The sequence below is a fragment of the Anomaloglossus baeobatrachus genome, chromosome 2, assembly GCF_048569485.1.
Source record: "Anomaloglossus baeobatrachus isolate aAnoBae1 chromosome 2, aAnoBae1.hap1, whole genome shotgun sequence".
Lineage (NCBI taxonomy): Eukaryota > Metazoa > Chordata > Amphibia > Anura > Aromobatidae > Anomaloglossus > Anomaloglossus baeobatrachus.
This window is the reverse complement of record NC_134354.1, coordinates 662,340,352-662,361,371: the sequence shown is the minus strand read 5'-3', so window position 1 is coordinate 662,361,371 and position 21,020 is coordinate 662,340,352. Positions and strand designations below refer to the sequence as shown.

At 52.4% G+C, this 21,020-nt stretch overlaps 1 protein-coding gene across 2 annotated transcripts in view; it reads left to right on the top strand.

Moving 5' to 3' along the window:
- Positions 1 to 21,020, top strand: part of ARHGAP9 (Rho GTPase activating protein 9) — a 279,078-nt gene that overhangs the window by 128,280 nt on the left and 129,778 nt on the right. For both annotated transcript variants that reach the window (XM_075337075.1, XM_075337074.1), the window contains exon 5: positions 9,644 to 9,715. In XM_075337075.1, the coding sequence (XP_075193190.1) occupies positions 9,644 to 9,715 (72 nt within the window). The remainder of the gene's footprint in view (positions 1 to 9,643; positions 9,716 to 21,020) is intronic.

Below are 21,020 nucleotides of genomic sequence, written 5' to 3'. Positions count from 1 at the left end.
GTCTCCCAATTGGAGCTAGAAGAAAAGGAATTTACGGTAAGTAAACAAAATTCCCTTCTTTTCCAAACTGGTAACTTCTATGCTTCTTTCTTTACATGAACTTATGCAGACTCCTCTTCACCAGGGCTTGGGCCTGTAGGGCTGCGGCACCTGTTGCTTCCTTGACCTTTTTCTTCATCTGTGGTAGTCTCATCAGTAGGTCCTTTGTCTTTTCTTTCTTTATCGCTGTCTTTCCTTTCTTCTTCTTTAGGACATGGTACTACATCTAGCGCATACCAGCCTCTTTCTCCTTGATGCATGGTAAATTGTACGGAGTCTCCCATCTTTAAGTTTCTGCCAGGGTGTCCTCTGGGCAAATGAGCTCTCACATCTCTTCTATTGACGAAGATACCTTCCTTTATACCAGGTGCAACGATGAATCCGTATCCTGACTTCAGGCTAAAGTCTTCCACAATTCCTCTACAAAGGGGTCCTCTGACCTGTGCTTTGGCTCTTCTCAGGAACCGTTTTTCTTGTAGGTCTCTGGCCGTGACTTCTCTCTGCTCTGGGGATGGCGGAGCAGGTGACAACTGGTTTCTGCTACGGCGCCGTGTCTTGCGGGTTGGATTCTGCTGGGTGGCTGCTTCACTGCTGGCAGGCTCCCAGGTGAGGTTGCTGGATAAATCTTCCTCTTCATCCCAGCGAGAATATGGCAACATCTCTGGCTGGTGGCTCCTGAGTCAGCTCCTCAGCTTCCTGGCCTCCCCTCCCCCTTAGTTCTTCTGAGCACTCCTTTGGTGGCAGTGCTGGGGATGGACTTTCTTCAGCAGGCCCAGGCAGGGATCTCTTTGGCATGATGGCTGCAGGAGTCGTCTTGGGGGTATGCGGAGGGAGTATGTACTGGTCCACCAACCATTGTGGAAACTTGGCCTCCATGTCAGCCTTCAGCTGCCAGTATGCGGGGTCCTCCCCCAGCGTGCGCTTTCCAGCAGGGACCTCTTTGGACTGGGGAGCGGTGTCTGCTCTGGCCTTGCAGGCCGGGGTAAATGGTGATGCAATCTTATCTTGGCGGGCCGCGCCTGGCATGGCGGCGGCCTGGTCTTCGCGGGCCGCGCCCTGCATGGCGGCGGCCTGGCTCGGCGTCGCTGTCACGATGGGATCGGTGCAGGCTGGGCTGGGCGTCGCTGCAGCGATCGGAGCTTGGCGGGCCGCACCTGGCGTGGCTGCGGCCTGGTTCAGCACCTCACTTGCGGCGCGGACGAGCGTTGCTGCTGCGGTGGGGTCTCGGCGGGCCGGGCCTAGCATGGCGGCGGCCTGGGTCAGCGTCACACCCGCGGCATGGATGAGGGTCGCGGTGGCAGCCGGTTCTTTGCGGGCCGGGCAGGGCATCGCTGCAGGGACCGGGTCTTGGTGGGCCGAGCAGGGCATCGCTGCGGCGGCCTGGGCTTGGCGGGCCGCACCTGGCGTGGCTGCGGCCTGGCTCAGCGTCGCCGCGCCGGGCGCCTCTTCAGGGACTGCGGGCGTGGCAGCAGGGGTCGGGGCACTCGCGCTGGCAGGGGCATCACTGGACTCACCCATCGGTGGCAGCATCGGGGTCTGAGTCGTCACCGCCCGGTCTGGCACTCGGCGCGCGGCTCTCCCCTCATAGGCCTGAACCGCCGCGGTCATCCAGAGAAACTCCGTCCGTCCCTCTCTGATCAGCCTTCCGACCCTGGCTTCCAGTCGGTCGCAGAACTGGGCCAGCTCCCGATACCACCAGGCAGCGGAGCCCGGTTCTGGGTTTCTGCGGTCAGACGCCATTTCTTCTGCGCCCTCTTCTGTACGATTTCCCAGCAGTGGACTCGTCGCTGCCTCCAGTTGCAGGCTCTTCAATTTCTGCTCTGCCTCTTCCAGCAGCTCCTCTCCCAGCAGCAGGCTTCTGGCTCCCTTTCTGTCCCGACGTCTCTGGACGCTTCCGCTCTCTTCACTTGCGAGGTCAGAACTCTGCAGGGGATCTCTGGGTAGCCACACCTCTTCGTGGGCGGTAACTTCTCCCAGCGCGGGCTGCTGTTGTTTTTCAGCGCGCTTTTCATGGTGGCAATATGGCGGCGCTTCCAATTTTTCAAGCGGACCGCCCAGGCACATGGTCACCTGTCTGGACAGGTCTAGTCCTTATCCTGTTCGTGACGCCAGATGTGAAGCCCCACAGGTGTTGTGTCGGTGCATTACCTTCAGGGACTCCACTCAGCTGGATCTTGTCACAGGTAGGAGATCTTCTTCTTGTCGTGACGCCACTCTCAGTATTGCGGTCAGTGGGGACCGCCACTGCAGGTTGAGGGACGCCTGGGGCTGATGGTGAGTGCAGTTAGTTGGAATAGCCTCCTGAGAGTGAGGCAAGCCCCAGGGCCCTGTATGGATGTGTAGAACTACAAGGCGCAGAATAACTCCACATACGCAGGATGTCTTTCAGGGGTTTTACTCGCAGTTGATGGCAGGGTGAGTAACCCGGGCGTAGCTGGGATGAACCAGGCTGGAACCAGGTATCCTTCAGGCTGACTTCTGATGGTGACTACCAACTCGCCTTCCTTAGCCCTTCTGTGGTTTGGGGTAACCCCGACTTTTAGTCCCTATGGGGGTCACCCAGGGAAGTTGCTGAAGCCTCTCTCCCCTTCGATCGCCGTTTGCTTGTTGCCTGGGCCAGATCACTCCAGCTGCTTGCCTCCTGTGAACTATGGGCCCTAACTGTGGCTACGTGGCTGCGGCTTTTAGGTGTTGTGGTGTGGGCTTTGAGGGCCCCACCCCGGCAGGTTTAGCAGGGAAAGGTGGATCTATCCCCGCTCCGGGATCTGCCGCCCGTTTGGGCCTGGTTCTCCCTAGCAGTCTCCTTACTTCCCACTCTGTGCTCTCTCTCTAGCTGGAGATGGGTTTCGGGTAGCACTCCTAGGTGACCGTTCTCCCCCGTCGGTAGCCACTGCGCGGACGCTGTCAGACTACAGCAGCCCACGGGATCTGCTCCTCTCTCGAGCTCCCTGGACTCTGCACTGAACCGGCTCACATCTGGGACCTTCACTGCTGCTCCTGTCAGAGCTTCACTTTCCTGCTCCTCACTCCTCCACACTCTGCTGCAGACCGTTTTACTCCTCCTTCTCTTTTCCCTTTTGTGCCTGCCTACGCCACCTAGCAACCAGACTCTCTTACCACACCCCTTGAGAGGAGATGGAGGCTTTTGGCCCCCTCCACTATTCCAGTGGAGGTGAAGGCTTTTCCCCCTCCTGGGTTCCCCAGGGGTCCTCTCAAAGGTACATGGGTGAGACCTGATCACTATGCGCCTGTGTAGTCACACCTCGGTCAGCCTTCTGGATTACCTGTATTGTACTGTCCCCAGCATGGGTGCAGTACTCAGTGGTGCCTGACCAGGTCAGGGGCGCCACAGCAGCATGGTAGCCTGAGCCATCAGCAGTGAGGTGAGTATCATTTTTTTTTTCTCCCGACACTGTTCCAACTTACATACATATTCCAGTTATGAACAAAACTATAGATTGCATCTAGTTCCTAACCCTGGTGGCTGCCTGTATGTGACTAGGACCCTGAGTCTTAGCGACTTATGAGATCTACATTTGTGTCTGATAAATAAAATGTTTTTAGATCAAAAGTTGGGTTAAGTAAACCAAAGGTGGCACTAATGTACAGTGTGCATTTGGCAGGGACATAAAAAAGTTTATGTGTCTCTGGCACCACATTTCATCTGCATACATTATTAAATTACATATCTTATATCTGATGAGGCTGGTGTATTTATTTTGAGAATCTATATCAGAATAGCTGTATAATATTTTTTTATAATGAGCATCCAGCTATAGAATGAGCTAACTCATGGGTCCAAGTGCATTCAGCCTCTGGCCACTCAACCTGACTGATAGCTGCAGCTTCTCCTGACCTGTGGGAGATCTCAGCAGGGAGGAGGGACACCAAGGATCTCTCAGGTGGACCAGGATTGAGTTAAGCTTTCGTAAAGGATTATACATGACATTCTCACATGGATATAGGTTTTCAAAGTAAATAAAGCACCTTTTCAAGCCTAAGGCCTGCTTTACACGTTGCAATTTCGCATACGATATCGTATGCGATTTGCAACGCCCCCATCGTATGTGCGGCATGTTCAATTTGTTGAACGTGTCGCACACACGAGTAACCCCCGTCACACGTACTTACCCGTCCATACGACCACGATGTGGGCGGCGAACGTCCACTTCCTGGAGTGGGAGGGACGTTCGGCGTCACATCGACGTCATGCGGCAGCCAGCCAATAGAAGCGGAGGGGCGGAGCTGAGCGGGACGTAAACATCCCGCCCACCTCCTTCCTTCCGCATTGTGGGACGGGAGCCGCAGGACGTAGGTAAGATCTGTTCATCGTTCCCGGGGTGTCACACACTGCGATGTGTGCTACCCCGGGTACGATGAACAATCTGACGTGCAATTCTAGAGAAAGGTACGATGTGTATGCGATGAACGTTTTAACGTTCAATCGCACGTACCTGTCACACACATGCAATGTACCTTACGATGCCGGATGTGCGTCACTTACGACGTGACCCCGCCGACACATCGTAAGATATATTGCAGCGTGTAAAGCGGGCTTTAGAGATCTATTTGGTAATTTATTCAGTTTGTGATGGGAATTCTGGTGACAAATTTGATTTTAGTCCAAGTTCACCACTTTTTTCTCCACACAAAGCATAACATTCATTACTATTCTTGCCATGTAAAAGCCATAGATCACAAAGGAGCATTAATGGATCCGGCTCTACTATGTGCTCCATTGGATTCTATATGAATCTCTTGTAAGGGGTGGGCAGACCCCTTACAATGAGGTACAGTTTCCCCGGAATGTTGATGTTATTTAATAAAAATGTTTTATTGTTATTGCACTGTTTTAGTGGGATCCCCTGGTGGCCGGGTGGGACAGCTGTCCCCATAGGAACAGGGTAGAGGAAAGGAGGAGCCGGCAGCAGAAAGGGGAGGGAGAAGGAGAGTTGTAAAAGGAAAAATTAGAACCAGAGGCAGTTGTGTCCGGGACGGGAGAGAAGAAGCGGAGCAGGGGCAGAGTGTGGGAGCTGGAAGAATAGGGAAGCCGGAGAGAAAAGGAGCGGGCGGAACCTCAAAGTGCGAAGCAGTCCTGGTGTGGGTCCGGTCTGTGGGTAGCCGTAGTGGGAGCCGGGTGAAGCAGAGTAGCCGGGCACATCCCCACTGGAGGAGACGTCAGGGCAGGCTTTCCCCCCCAGCTAAGGAAAATGTGAAGTCATCTGTAACTGCCGGTTGTGGGAAGAGTTGTGAAATAAAGAATGTCTTTTATTTGCACCGAATCATGCCTGGAGAGTGTTTATACGTCGGACGACATCTGCATCACCACACTCTGCCCCACCAAGTCATCTCCTGTCCCGATAGTGACGGCGGAGCCAGGGGTAAGCCTAGCAGAAGGGGCCACGACTACAAGCCCCGAGGCACCCCTGGCACCCCGTTACATGTGGCGTAGTCGGCAGGATGCGAATTGTATGCAAGGGGTCCCAACCCAAGAAGACGGAGACCAAGTGGTGCCTAGGGTACAGGATCCGGATTATTGGAGAAGAGTTCCGATCCCTTGGTGGGAAGAAGAAGTAGTGCCTGAGGCATTGGACCGGGCACAAGATGGCGGCAAGATGGCCGTCGTCTTCAAGGACACAGAAAGCGCGCGAAAAATTGGCGCCAAAAGAAGAGGCTGGGGCTGGCCGGTGCCGAAAAAGAAGTTCGGAGTACTCCGCCCAAAGAGGGGAGGTGCCGGTCCCAGGGCACGGATGAAGATATGTGAAGTGGGCGGTGTTCCAGAGAAAAAGAAGAACCGCCGTGGAGGGGTCGACCTGATGTGTGAGACTGGGGGTGGAGTATACCCAAGAGCGGGAAAAATAGGCCCGCCTCCACTTCCTCCAGCATCTCCACCGACCCTGACGCCCTTACTAGTGACTCGTACTGCAGGCAAGATGGAGAACCCCGAGGGACAACAAGATGCGTTGGTCGCACGTGGTCTGGACCGAAGACATCAGAAGCAGATTGCGGCTGCGTCTGCGGAGGGATTTCCCTCTCACTTGCCGGCTGTACCCGGAGGACCGGGATGGGCCACAAAAGTGACTTGGGTGACGACGTGGGACGCTGTGACCGGAGAGACCACGACCGAGGTTCGAGCGACGTATACCACTCAGCTGCCATCGGGGAACCGGCCCCTGGGAACCCCATACCCATATCTGGAGACACCCCCGCCAGTCGCGGTGGGACCCGCGACACACGTTCCAGTTCCGGCTCCGGCAGAATCACACGCCCGGAAGCTAGAGAGGGACAATTGGGGCTTCTTTTGGGACCCAGTACAGCCGTCACCCCTGCCTCAACGGAAGTCCCCGTCACCTGAACCCGACCCGGTACAGGAGAGGTTGCTGGCCGAAACCGTGGCCCGCGAAATGATGGCCGGTCCCCGGAGTGATGAGTTCGAATGACAGTGTACCGTCGGCACCGTAGTAAAGTTCAACCAGAAAGAGGGCTATGGTTTCATCGAGGATGAAGAGACCAGTGACCATTACTTTTACAACCGGGTGAACCTGAACACTGAGGGCCTACCACAACGCCTTCATACCTTATACCCGGGAGAGAAGGTGAGGTTCATGAGAGAGGTGGGATGCCGGGGCCTATTTGCGGTAGGAGTGACCCGGATGCCCACTACCCAAGAGGCTGCCCAGTGGCAGCAAGAAATCGAGTGGGAAGAGTGCCAATACCGGCGACGTGCACAGCAAAGACCGGTACTGGCTGAGACTTCCCGCCCGAGAAGCACACTGGCAGTAGCACCGGAAGTCATGACCGGACCGAGCGCTGACCCAGAGAAGGGGACCCCGGCGGTGCTGGCTATTCAACAGAGCCTGGTTACTCACCCGGGGATCGTCATGGGCAGCCCCCAGCCGTCCCGTTCGGCGACCCCATCACCCCCGTCGGGGGTTGAGGAGACAAGACCGGAGACCGAGACACCGGAGCCAACCGTCAACTATGAACCCTTCCGGAGGCTGCGCCGGTTGCCTGGTCAGTCCTTGTCTGACTACGTGAAGGCTCAACGGGCTGAATGGCAGCGTGCTTATCACCCCGAGTGAACCGTCATGACCGGAAGATAGTGGACCTGTTTGTATTGAATACCGGCTGTGTTGAAGAGCCGGAAAAGTTCTACTGTTCCAACCTGTTCAAGCTGCCGAGCCCGGAAGGAGCCTGATGCTGGACTAAGCCAGGGGCTTCTTCCGCGTTGTTAAGAAAGATTTTGCTATTTTGTGCTCCTGCCTTCTAAGACCGGGAGTGCTACAAAAGCCTCCGGGCAGAAGCCCTGCAAAGACCGGGAGTGCCTACTGAAGGCCTCCGGGCACGCTATCTTCTAAGACCGGGAGCTCCCAGGAGGGACTCCGGGCGCCGGACTGGTGCGCCCCTTGCGTGTGCCCTAAGGTGGACATGTTTGTAGTTTTATCACAATGACTTTATTACATAAATGTGGTTTTTAGGTTTGTGCCTTGCCGGGAGGCTTAGGCTTAAAGAGGGGAGGTATGTAAGGGGTGGGCAGACCCCTTACAGTGAGGTACAGTTTCCCCGGAATGTTGATGTTATTTAATAAAAATGTTTTATTGTTATTGCACTGTTTTAGTGGGATCCCCTGGTGGCCGGGTGGGACGGCTGTCCCCATAGGAACAGGGTAGAGGAAAGGAGTAGCCGGCAGCAGAAAGGGGGGGGAGAAGGAGAGTTGTAAAAGGAAAAATTAGAACCAGAGGCAGTTGTGTCCGGGACGGGAGAGAAGAAGCGGAGCAGGGGCAGAGTGTGGGAGCTGGAAGAATAGGGAAGCCGGAGAAAAAAGGAGCGGGCGGAACCTCAAAGTGCGAACCAGTCCCGGTGTGGGTCCGGTCTGTGGGTAGCCGTAGTGGGAGCCGGGTGAAGCAGAGTAGCAGGGCACATCCCCACTGGAGGAGACGTCAGGGCAGGCTTTCCCCCCCAGCTAAGGAAAACGTGAAGTCATCTGTAACTGCCGGTTGTGGGAAGAGTTGTGAAATAAAGAATGTCTTTTATTTGCACCGAATCATGCCTGGAGAGTGTTTATACGTCGGACGACATCTGCACCACCACACTCTGCCCCACCAAGTCATCTCCTGTCCCGATAGTGACGGCGGAGCCAGGGGTAAGCCTAGCAGAAGGGGCCACGACTACAAGCCCCGAGGCACCCCTGGCACCCCGTTACACTCTTATAACAAACATAGGAACAGAGTTGTAGTCCTTGTTCACATGCAGCTTTTTTCAGCATTTTTCTGCTCTGTTTTTTTTCTAGCAAATTAAAAGCTGCTTTTTACAGTACCAGCAAAAGCTATGAGATGTCAGAAATCACCTGCACACGCTTATTTTATTTCCTGACTGAATTTAAGAACTTCAGCATTTTTTTTAAATCTGCAGCATGTCAATTCTTTCAATGTTTTTGCAGTGTGTTTTGATCCATAGAAAGCAGTGAGAAAGTGAAGCAATGCAGCAAAAAGTGCAACTTTTTTTGCATTTTCACTGCGTTTTCATAGCATTTTTGATGCATAAAATTAACTTTATTAAAGATGTAATGTAGAGAAAGCTCACATGTAATTCGCACACAAATCATGCTGCAAAAGACTGAAGCAAAAAGCCATGAAAATGCCGCTAAATGGATAACTTCAATGCAACATTTTTACTGTTAATCCAGGAGCTTTTGGCTTCAGAAAAAAATGCTGCAAAAATGCTGCGTGTGAACATACACCAATAAAAACCTATAACACTCCAGCTCTCCATTAGAAAGGATATTGGGGAAAACTAAAGCTGCACTCTAATAAGATTTGGCAGTTTTTATATATTTCCCTTATTAAGGTTAACAAGAAATTAAAGGACAGTTGAGTTTTAAAATATAAACTCAGTATAGCTCACCTCCCGCAGCGGCGGTGATCCAACGATGTCAGTGCCACTGTTCCCAAAGAGGTATGTGACTTATTGTGCCAGGTACAGTGAATGGGCAGCCACATGTCAGCTGTCATGTCTTTGCTATTTTGTTAGAATAGATGGATTATTGATCATAAAACGGTTGCTTCTTGGCTGCAGCTGGCAAATGGCACAACAAGGCAAATCACTCACCGGTAACAATGGCGCCAACATTACTGACACAGTGGCACTGCAAAAGGAGAGTATTGACTGTTTTTATTTTATGTGGTGCACTGAATTGATTAAACTGGAGTTGTTCAGTAGTGGATGACCCCTTTTAAAGAGGTTGACCGGCTTTGGGGTATAAGTCTACAGTCAATCTATGGGACTGCTGACTTGTGGATCCTCCCAACGCACTGTGCCCACTGTCAGGATTCTCCAGTGACGGTGTCGTGAGTGGGCTATCATTATACGACAATTATGAGATTTGCACACTTCCGTACACTGCATTGTAAAATCCTGACAGCATGCTCACTGCACGCGATGAGGATTCACAAGTGTGCTGCAACATAGACTGCAGACTTGTACCCCAATGCAGGACAACCCCTTTAAGAACCTTAAATGTAATCTGATAGAAATATTATAAATCTTATAGTTGTGATAATATTAATGTTATGTGATTACATTTCTATGTCCTTCACATACACAGGCAGTCACACCCACCACTGATTTGGAATCAGCTGAAGAAAGTGATGATCCCTCATCCAAAGTACAGAGAGAGGTAATGATCAATAAGCACAATATTTACAGGGTGGTATAGTTTCTTCTTAGTATGTCCACATGCAGTCATGACTTACTCCAACACAGTGTTCCTCATCTCCAGCTCTTAAAGGGAATTTGTCACCAGGTTTTTGCTACCTCATCTGAGAGCAGCATAATGTAGAGACAGAGATCCTGATTCTAGCAATGTTTTGTTTACTTGAACTACTTGGGGCGGCTTTGATAAAATGCCTGATTTATCTGCTGCAGCTCTAGCAGTTCTCTGAATGCTGAGCTCTGTATAACCCCGCCCACCCAATGATTGGTAGCTTTTAGTGTACACTGTGCATAGGCAGAAAACTGACAATCAGTGGTGGGGTTATAAAGAGCTCATGAATATGGAAGACTACCTGACAGCAGATTTACCAGTCATGTAGCAATAATCTCCTTCTGATAAAACAATGATTTTATGAAAATTGCAGCTATCATCCCAGTAAGTGACACATCACTGGAATCATGGTCTTTGTGTCTACATTTTGCTGCTCTCAGATTAGGTAGCACAAATCTGGTGACAGATTCCCTTTAACTATAAAACCTGTAGATGTGGTACATGCATAACAGTAATGGCCTGTACAATATAGAGATTTTCACCGGAGAACCACTTTAACATGTTATTTATGAAAATCCTTAAAATGTAGAGATGTGCCCACGGGGTCTGGGGTGGTTACTCGTCACTGGGCAGGTGCGGGGGTTGGGATGTCACAGAGGCTAGGCCCGGTTCCGTGACCTCGGCAGTGTCAATAAATGAGGGGATGGCGATGATGGGGATAGTAGTTTTTCATGATGCCACCTGTGGTGTGTGGCTATGATATGGGAGTCGCCACTGCAAGGGGTTTTCTCTGAGGGCAGATGGTAGTGCAGCTAGGTTGGTACAGCTATCCACAGGCAGAGCTCAGGCCCCCAGGGAAGTTGGGAGTAGCAGTCTACTCGGATAATGAAGCGTGGGGCGCGGGAAGGATTGGACGACACAGCTGTAGCAGTTAAAGTTTTTTACTCACTGAGATGTCACCGCCTTAGGACTGCCGGACTCCGCTGTGATGGGCCCCAGCCGATCCCAGATAGTTTGGAGGTCAGAACCGGTGTCGTCCTTCCTCCCCGCACTGTGTGGTGTGAGTCCCTGCGGCTTGAAGCCTCACGTGAAACCGAGTCCTTGAATGGACCCCGTTCCTGTCCCGTATAGCAGGCAGGGTGAGTCCGTAGTTGGTGCCGTCTTATTGTCACGACTCCTGGTTCTATATGCTGCTGTGCCCCGGGCACTTTGTGTGGGCTAGAAGACTTGAAATCCTCTGCCCGGCGGATTCTGCTGGCGGGACGTGAAGTGCCCACCAGCCTAGGGCTCTGCACCCTGTCTGTGCGCTCGGTCCTGAGGGAGCTATGGCGCTGACGCGGGCGGGGAGGACACCGCCGCTACTGCGCGCTCGCTAACGCTCGGGTCCGGCGCTGCTGCGGCTGCTGCTGCTCGGTGGCTCGAGCGGTGGGCCGGATCCAGGGACTCAAGCGGCGCTCTTCGCCCGTGAGTGAAAAGGGTGGTTGGTTTGGGGGATTTAGTCCGTGACGCCACCCACGGGTCGTGGTGAAGATGGGCACCACCGCTGGTGACGGGGATCCTGGGAGCGATGGTAGGGAGCAGCTGGGATGTTGTTTTCCCCCTCCGTGGGTAGGGGTCGGTGGTCCCGGGGCCCGATGATGTGACGGGGAGGCAGGGTTGGTGAGGTGCAGGGTTTGAGGGACAGCGCGGCGCGGTGCTGGATGGCACGGGTGTACTCACTCAGTAAGAAATGTACAAAGTCCTCAGTAAACCAAACGGCTGGATGGACGGGTCCCGCAGCCGGCTGCTGTGTCTCTCGCCGGACAGGTGATGGCGGCTGTCTTTCCCTGCACCTTGATGTTCTCAGTTGACTACTATGGATCCCCAACGGTAGTCCGCTCCCCGGTGTATGGGTACCGGAGGAGCCCATTTGCCCGCAGGCGCTGGCCCTTGGGTCTCTAGCCTTAGTCGGTAGTTGTATACCCTCACGGTGTGGGCGGTTGCCTTCAATCGGGACATTTGCTGTTAGGAAACCCCTGGGGTTCCGGTCACACTCGGATTTGACTATTGTCGGCGGCTCCAAGCCTGGTTGGGGTCCGATGGCCCTGCCTGTGTGTGCTGGCTTCACTTCCCTCCCCGGTCGGTACCGGCGGGCCAACGCCCGACCCCGTTCCTACGGTTCCGCGTTGCTCCACCACTCCTGCAGATGGCCACCACCGTCTGCCAACCTTGCTGTCAGTGCCTGGGCCACAAACCCAGACACCAAACTCCAAACTCTTTCTGACACTTTTCCCGCCTCCAGGCCTGTGAACTCCTCGGTGGGTGGGGCCAACCGCTTGGCTCCGCCCCACCTGGTGTGGACATCAGGCACTGGAGGGCGGCAACAAGGGTTTTGTGTTTGGCTGGTGTCCCTGTCTAATGGGGGTGGGGTGTTTGTGTGTTATCTGTGACGACCTGGCTAGTCCAGGGCGCCACATTCCCCCTTGGTGAAATGCAGACCGTCCGCGGGCTGCCCGTCCATCACCGGTTTTATTTTTTTTTTCAAAACTGTAAAACCATAAATAACATATAAACATTTTGAATATGTAAGCATTTTTGTGAGGACACTTAACCCCTTAGTGATGGAGCTAATTTTCACCTTAATGACTAGACCAAATTTTGCAATTCTGACCAGTGTCACTTCATGAGGTTATAACTCTGGAACGCTTCAACGGATCCCGGTGATTCTGAGATTGTTTTTTCATCACATATTGGACTTTATGTTAGTACCAAATTTAAGACAATATTTAGGACAATATTTTTTGCGTTTATTTATGAAAAAAATTGAATTTTGGCAAAAATTTAGAAAATTTAGCAATTTTCAACTTTTGAATTTTTATACCGTTAAACCAGAGATTTCTGTGACACAAAATAGTTAATAAATAACATTTCCCACATGTCTACTTTATAGCAGCACAATTTTGGAAACAAAATTTTTTTTTGTTAGGAAGTTAGAAGAGTTCAAAGTTTATCAGCGATTTCTCATTTTTACATCAAAATTTACAAAACCATTTTTTTAGGGACCACATCACATTTGAAGTGACTTCGATAGGCCTAGATGACAGAAAATACCCAAAAGTGACACCATTCTAAAAACTGCACCCCCCAAAGTACTCAAAACCACATTCAAGAAGTTTAGTAACCCTTCAGGTGCTTCACATGAACAAAAGCAATGTGGAATGAAAAAAAGCAAAAATTAAATTTTACCTAAAAATGTTGCTCTAACCCAAATGTATTCACTTTTAGAAGAAATAACACAATAAAATGGACCCCAAAACTTGTTCCCCACTTTCTTATGAGCGTGCCGATACCCCACATGTGGTCAGAAACCTCTGTTTGGACAAATGGGAGGGCTCGGAACAGAAGGAGCAATATTTGAATTTTGGAAAGCAAATTTGGCTGAAATAGATTGCGGGCACCATGTTGCATTTACAGGTCCGCTAAGGTACCTAAACAGAAGAAACCCCTCACAAGTGATGCCATTTTGGAAACTAGACCCCTCAAGGCTTCTATCTAGGGGTATAGTGAGCATTTTGGATCCACAGGTACTTCACAGATTTTGTTAACGTTACGTTGTCATATTGAAAATTTTAATAATTTTCTCAAAAATGTTGCTTTAACATCAATTTTCTCACTTTTTCAAGAGGTAATTCCAAAAATTTGACCTCAAGGTTTGTTACCCACTTTTTTTATGAGCGTGGTGATACCTCACATGTGGTCTGAAACCTTTGTTTGGACAAATGGGAGGGCTTGGAACGAAAGGAGCAATATTTGAATTTTGGAAAGGAAATTTGGCTTAAAAAGATTGCGGGCACCATGTCGCATTTGGAGGTCCCCTAAGGTACCTAAACAGCAGAAACCCGGCACAGGTGACCCCATTTTGGAAACTAGGCCCCTCAAGGAATTTATCTACATGTTTGGTGAGTACCCTGAATTCCCAGGTGCTTCACAGAATTTTATAACGTTGAGCCATGAAAATAAGAAAATAAAATTTTACCACAAAATTGTTATTTCAACCAGGTAGCTTTTTTTTCACAAGGGTAACAGGAAAAAAATCACCATGAAATTTATTGTGCAATTTCTCCTAAGTTTGGCGATACCTTATATGTGGTGGAAATCAACTGTTTGGGTACACGGCGAGGCTCGGAAGGGAAGGAGTGCCATTTGACTGCAAAATTGTCTGGAATCAATAGCGGACGCCATGTTGCATTTGGAGAGCCCTTGAGGTGTCTATACAGTGAAGCTCCTCAACATGTGGCCACATTTTTTAATATAGACCCCACAAGGAATTTATCTAGATGTTTGGTGAGTACCCTGAACCCCCAGGTGCTTCACAGAAGTTTATAATGTTGAGCTGTGAAAATAAAAAAATACATTTTTACCACAAAATTGTTATTTCAACCAGGTAGCTTTTTTTTTTTACAAGAGTAAAAGGAAAAAATTCAGCATAAAATTTATTGTGCAATTTCTCCTCAGTATGCTGATAGCTTATGTGTGGTGGAAATCAACTGTTTGGGTGCACAGCAGGGCTCGGAAGGGAAGGAGCGCCATTTGACTGCACAATTGGCTGGAATCATTAGCGGACGCTATGTTGCATTTGGAAAGCCCCTAAGGTGCCTAAACAGTGGAGGTCCCCCACAAGTGACCCCATTCTGGAAACAAGACACCTCAAGGCTTTTATCTAGGTATATAGTGAGCAGTTTGAATCCAAGAGTACTTCACAGAATTTGATAAGCTTAGGTTGCCATATTGAAATTTTTCATTTATTTCACAAAAATGTTGCTTTAGCATCATATTTCTTACTTTTTCAAGAGGCAACAACAAACCGTGGACCCAACAGGTTGTAATCCAATGTCTTATGAGCACAGGGATACCCCACATGTGGCCAAAAACCTCTGTTTGGATAAATGGGAGGGCTTGGAATGGAAGGAGCACCATTTGAATTCTGGAAAAGTTGAAATAAATTGTCCATGTCACATTTGCAGGGCCCCTTGGGTACCTATACAGCAGAAACCCCCCACAAGTGACCCCAAGAGTGAGAACACAGCTGCCCATGCCCACGATTTGGGTTCAGGCTGCTGTGGAGCTCTATTCTACCTGCAGAGAACACTCTTGTCTCCGCAGCATAAATTGACATGCTGAGGCTCGGGAAGCTGCACCACAGGTCAGTGTATGCTGCGGAGAAAAGAAGCACATTGGGCATGGGATTTCTAAAAATCCTTCCACTGTGCTTCTACTGCACAACGCAGCGCTATGGATGCAGGGAAAACACTCTGCGCCCAAAACGCTGCAAACCCTGATCGTGGGCACACAGCCTAAAATGCTACAATGGATGAATGGATAGATGTCAAACATATATAACATCCCACCCCCCCTGCATATTCTAAGCTGGCGCCCTTTAGTGCCTTTCATGTGGCACTAAAGGGTGCCTAGCCTTGTATTTAGCCCCCCAAAAAATTAATAATTAAAATAAACGACGTGGGGTCCCCCCTATTTTTGATAGCCAGCTAGGGTAAAGCAGACAGCTGTAGCCTGCAAACCACAGCTGACAGCTTCACCTTGTTTGGTGATCAATTTGGAGGGCTCCCCAGGCGTTTTTTTTTTAAAAAAAAACAAACAAACGCGGGTCCCCCCCAAATTAGATCACCAGCCAAGGTGAAGCGGACAGCTGGGGTCTGGTATTCTCAGGGTGGGAAGAGCCATGGTTATTGGACTCTTCCCAGTCTAAAAATAGCAGGCCGCAGCCGCCCCAGAAGTGGCGCATCCATTAGATGCGCCAATCCTGGCGCTTCACCCCAGCTCATCCCGCGCCCTGGTGCGGTGGCAAACGGGGTAATATACGGGGTTGATACCAGCTGTAATGTCACCTAGCATCAAGCCCTGGGGTTAGTGATGTCACGGCATCTAAACAGATACCCGACATCACTAATCCAGTCAGTAATAGAAAAAAATAAAGACAAAAAAAAAATTTATTTGAAAAAAAACCTCCCCAAAACATTCCTCTTTCACCAATTTATTGAAAATAAACAAATTCCGGTCGCTGCATTTTGGAGGTCCCTCGACGGTTCTGGACCTTCTAGAATATGGGGGCACGTTCAGGGAACGTATCCCCCATTTTCTAGAAGAGCAAGCTCTCCATGAGCAGTGTGGGTGCAGTAATCTGAGAATACTGCACTCACACTGCCCCGGTCCAACCTAGGGCAGAGTGACCTGCAGTAACCTCATTCCAGAATATGAGGGGCACGCTCGCAGAACGTACCCCCCATTTTCTAGAACAGCAGGCTCTCCATGTGAGGAGTGTGGCTGCAGATTACTGCACTCACTCTCCCCTGGTCCACAGTGCAGCAGCGAGGTCAGCGTCCCTGCTTGCAAGGATCCAGCTGACAGCCGCTGTCTGCGCATGCGCCGCCAGCTTTCTAGAAGGAGGCGGAGTGATCGCGGGGATGGAGCAGAAGCCAGGTAACAGGGCGCTGACGGGGGGCTGACGCGGGGTGACCTGGCGACAACTTTTCTGTCGCATGTGACGTGTCACATGCGGCAGAAAGAGCAGGATGAATGCGGCCGCGCGCTACTGTGCGCTGCGCGCCGCCATCTTGCATGCTCCGAGGGGGGAACTGGGGGCTCTTTGGAGAACCGGAGGGGCTCCGGGGGACCAGAGGGCTCTGGTGTACCGGATTAGGGGTCAGGGGGAGGACATTTCCCTCCGATCTGAAATGTTTGATCATTTCAGATCGGAGGGAAATGAATGCAGAGCCGGCGGCGGCGGCAGTTTTCTGTGCGCTTCGGCGCCATTATGACTTCCGGAGGGGGGTAGGGGTGGGGCGGGGGGCTCTCCGGTACCGGGGGCTTTGGGGGCACTAAGGGTTTATATTTCTTTCTCATCTGACATGTTTGATCACGACAGATGAAAAAGAAATTAGTTTTACCGGTCATTTCTTTTTTTTTCATGTGTTCGTCGGTATACGGTGTATACCGGCGATCACATTATCGGGGTCCAAAAAAACCACCCCGATTCATAATCTGGGGGGTCTCAGCTACCCCCGGTAGCTGAAACCCCTGAGATTTTCGGTCGCTGGGGGGCGCTACAGGGCTTTTTCGGCCCGCCGCTTTAAAGCGGCGGAACAGAATAAGTACCCTGTTTTGCCGCTGCTTTAAGTCGTACTGCCGTCGTTATGAGGTTAAACGTTGCACATATAAACAAAACATTTTTAATACTGACGGACGGACGGATGTCTTCCGCTCTCCCACCCAAGCAACCTAGCCCTGATGCTGCCCCTAAGAAGTGGGCAGCACCCCTTGACCCCAGTTCAGGTTCAGGCTGCCCGAGCGGGAACGGGTATGGTTACTCGCACCCGGCTGTCATCTCAGGAGACTCCACGTCCTTGGGGGACCCCTGAGCCCCGGAGGATGGCCACCGGTCCAGGTGGTGGCCGGGCCCCAGCCTGCTCTGCTGCGGGCCCTTCCTCCAATCTGCCTCTCCGGAGGTAGCAACGGTTTCCATCCCACAAAACTATTTACAAGTCCACCAGTTCGTGGGTGACCTGCCAGTTCTCGGCCATGTCCATGAGTAGTCTCTCATGTAGGTGGTACAAACACTTAGGGTCCCTCCGGGGACAACTTGTCGGCAACAGCCGGAATAATCAAGTAGTCAATCAGGTGAAGGTCACGGTTGATTAATGTCATTCAATTAAACTGCTGAGGGTCCCAACGGGGACAACTGCTTGCAACAGCGGACCGCTGCCACTACTGGAGATCACTATCACCACTCGCTTCCTCCGGATCCGCCCTAGGACTGTATGGCGGAGGAGGTGACCGGGGCTGCTCGTGGTCATCATGGCTCACCCTTCTCTGGACATTCAGGGCGAACCAGCCCCTCTCTCCCAGGTGACAGGTATGTGACCAATTCTCCCGCACAAAGGTCACGCTCCAGATGGCCCAGGGACAGCTGGCTGTGCACATCTCGCCTGGAGAAGAACGCCTCGACCTCAAGGCTTGGCTCGTGAATAAACCCCCATCCACGCCGGGGGAAGAACTGCCGGACTTGACCTTCAAAGATCGTGCCCCTAGCTTCGGGAGAGGCTCTCCGGAGAGCGTCCTTTGCCTCTACGGTGCGGGCCAGGATAGCAGCCTTCTCTTTCTCCCGGGCCTCTGTCTCCCGGCCCATCAGGTTTGGCTCCCGCTCCCAACATGGCGGCTCCTCCAGCGCGGGGGTTGGGCCCAGCTGGTACCCCCCGATGCGGGCCTTGACCGGCAACTTCTGGTTAGGGGGGCACCGCTGTGTCGCGGCCTGCTTTGCTGCCTTGCAGCGGCAACCCTCCGCAGCCTCAGCCGAGGCCTGGAGTTTGAAAGCGATCAGCGTCACCTTCCGGGCTTGAGGCGGGCTACCCTCCACCTCTGTACTGGCCGGGCAGACTGCCGGGGCCTCTGCGGGTGCGGCGGCCTCCGAGCTGGATGGCTCCCTTTGGGGAGCGGGCACCTTCCAGGGGAGCGAAGTCGGGGCTGGTCGGGCAAGTTTTCGTTCGCTGGCAGCACCTGCAGGTGGATCTTCGCAGGCGGGAGTGATGTCATCTGTTGTCGGGTTCAGGAGCAGCGGGCCGGCCAGCGGGGTGGCACCGACCAATACGGGCAGCGGGGAACGCAGCAGGCTGAGCGATGGCAGACCGGGCCCCTCGGCCGCAGCGACCGGTCCCTCCTGGACACAGGGGCGTGGGTCACTCACCCGCTCCTCCGATTCTGCTTTCGCCTCACGGACCTGCACGGTCATCACCACTTCCACTATTCCAGCCTCCCATTCTTGCACCAGGAGCTGGAGCTGGGTCTGCAGCCTGCGGCTTAACTGGGCCACCCGAGCCTCCACCCACGCCGCTGTTCCGGGTGTGGGCCTGCTGGACGGGATGGACATCATACTTGCACGGCCTCCAGGAACGGGATATCTTGCAGAGTCCTGGCATCCCCGCTTCCTATAGCCTCGGCTACATTAGGCAGACACACACCCGCCCCCCCTTGGTTCTCTTCAGCACTTCCGTATGTTGGGGCGGGGCTTTGCTTTCACGCCTTCCCTGCTCGGAGAAGATGCTCGAGCAGGAGATTTTCGCGCCAAGATGGCGGCGCTTCAAAATTTTCTGCCGGACACCGCCGGCGGAGATCACAAGGCGCACTTCTACTGGTAAGTAGATGGGTTCAATCCTGTTCGTGACGCAAAGTTGACGCAGGCGGGGAGGATGCCGCCGCTGCTGCGCGCTCACTAACGCTCGGGTCTGGCGCTGCTGTTGCTTGGTGGCTCGAGCGGTGGGCCGGATCCAGGGACTCGAGCGGCGCTCCTCGCCCGTGAGTGAAAAGGGTGGTTGGTTTGGGGGATTTGGTCCGTGACGCCACCCACGGGTCGTGGTGAAGATGGGCACCACCGCTGGTGACGGGGATCCTGGGAGCGATGGTAGGGAGCAGCTGGGAAGTTGTTTTCCCCCTCCGTGGGTAGAAGTCGGTGGTCCCGGGGCCCGATGATGTGACGGGGAGGCAGGGTTGGTGAGGTGCAGGGTTGCAGGGACAGCGCGGCGCGGTGCCGGATGGCACGGGTGTACTCACTCAGTAAGAAATGTACAAAGTCCGCGGTAAACCAAACGGCTGGATGGACGGGTCCCAGAGCCGGCTGCTGTGTCTCTCCTCGGACAGGTGATGGCGGCTGTCTTTCCCTGCACCTTGATGTTCTTAGTTGACTACTATGGATCCCCAACGGTGGTCCACTCCCCGGTGTATGGGTACCGGAGGAGCCCATTTGCCCGCAGGCGCTGGCCCTTGGGTCTCTAGCCTTAGGCGGTAGCTGTATACCCTCACGGTGTGGGCGGTTGCCTTCAATAGGGACTTTTGCTGTTAGGAAACCCCTGTGGTTCCGGTCACATTCGGATTTGACTATTGTTGGCGGCTCCAAGCCTGGTCGGGATCCGATGGCTCTGCCTGTGTGTGCTGGCTTCACTTCGCTCCCCGGTCGATACCGGCGGGCCCGACCCCGGTCCTTCGGTTCCACGTTGCTCCACCACTCCTGCAGACGGCCACCACCGTCTGCCAACCTTGCTGTCAGTGCCTGGGCCACAAACCCAGACACCCAAGTGTTCGCTCCTCAATCCTCAAACTCCAAACTCTTTCTGACACTTTTCCCGCCTCCAGGCCTGTGAACTCCTCGGTGGGTGGGGCCAACCGCTTGGCTCCGCCCCACCTGGTGTGGACATCAGACACTGGAGGGAGGCAACAAGGGTTTTGTGTTTGGCTGGTGTCCCTGTCTAATGGGGGTGGGGTGTTTGTGTGTTATCTGTGACGACCTGGCTAGTCCAGGGCGCCACAGCGCAACTCTCCCCTCAACAACCGTGTTCTCCTACGTCTCACTTGTTCCGTGTCTCAGCTAGACTGTTTGTGTGTGTGTGTCTGTCGCCTTGCATCCCTTTGTCAAGCTCCTCCCCCGGGTTCCTGAACTAGTGAGCAGAGGGTCTACTACATTAGTGATGGCCACCCTCCAATGTCTCTACCCTAGCCCAGTCCCAGTGAGAGGGCATCTGACCGTGTGCTGTGGTGGATTGTGGTAGCTTACCGGCAATGACCTCCTCCTTACCTGAGATGAATACTGCACCTCTGGTTAGGTGCAGTACCCTGTGGCGACTTAAGCCTCAGGGGTGCCACTGTAGCATAGACATCCTTATGGATAGAAATGTTTTCAGTCCTATACATTTATTGCTTGTGATGGGTCTCTGTAAATTTACAGATTCTGAAAAAAGAAATTCATTATTGTCCATTTTATGTTTATTTTAACGAATGAGTTGTGGAGGTGATTTTGTGGCACTTACTAGTATTACTGATTGTCCTCTTCTGTGAAGTGCCACTCGCCTGTTAGTGAAGTCTTCCTTTTCTCAGAATTACTGCTGATCGAGGATAATGTGACCACCAGCATGCTCCAATAAGAAAAAACTATGTAGAAAGCTGTTTTTCTATTGGACGAGCCCCATGGACATGTCTGGTCACATGATCCTCCATCAATTGTCATTTTATGGAAAGGATAGCTGTGCAGTCTGTGAGGAAGGCACTAATAAGTACATGAGGAGAACCTGTAATACTAATATGTAGGTGTCACAGGGTCATGTCCCCTATACATTTGGTAAAATAAAGATAAAGTGGACAACCCCTTTAAGCATACTCAACATAAACATTCAAGGCA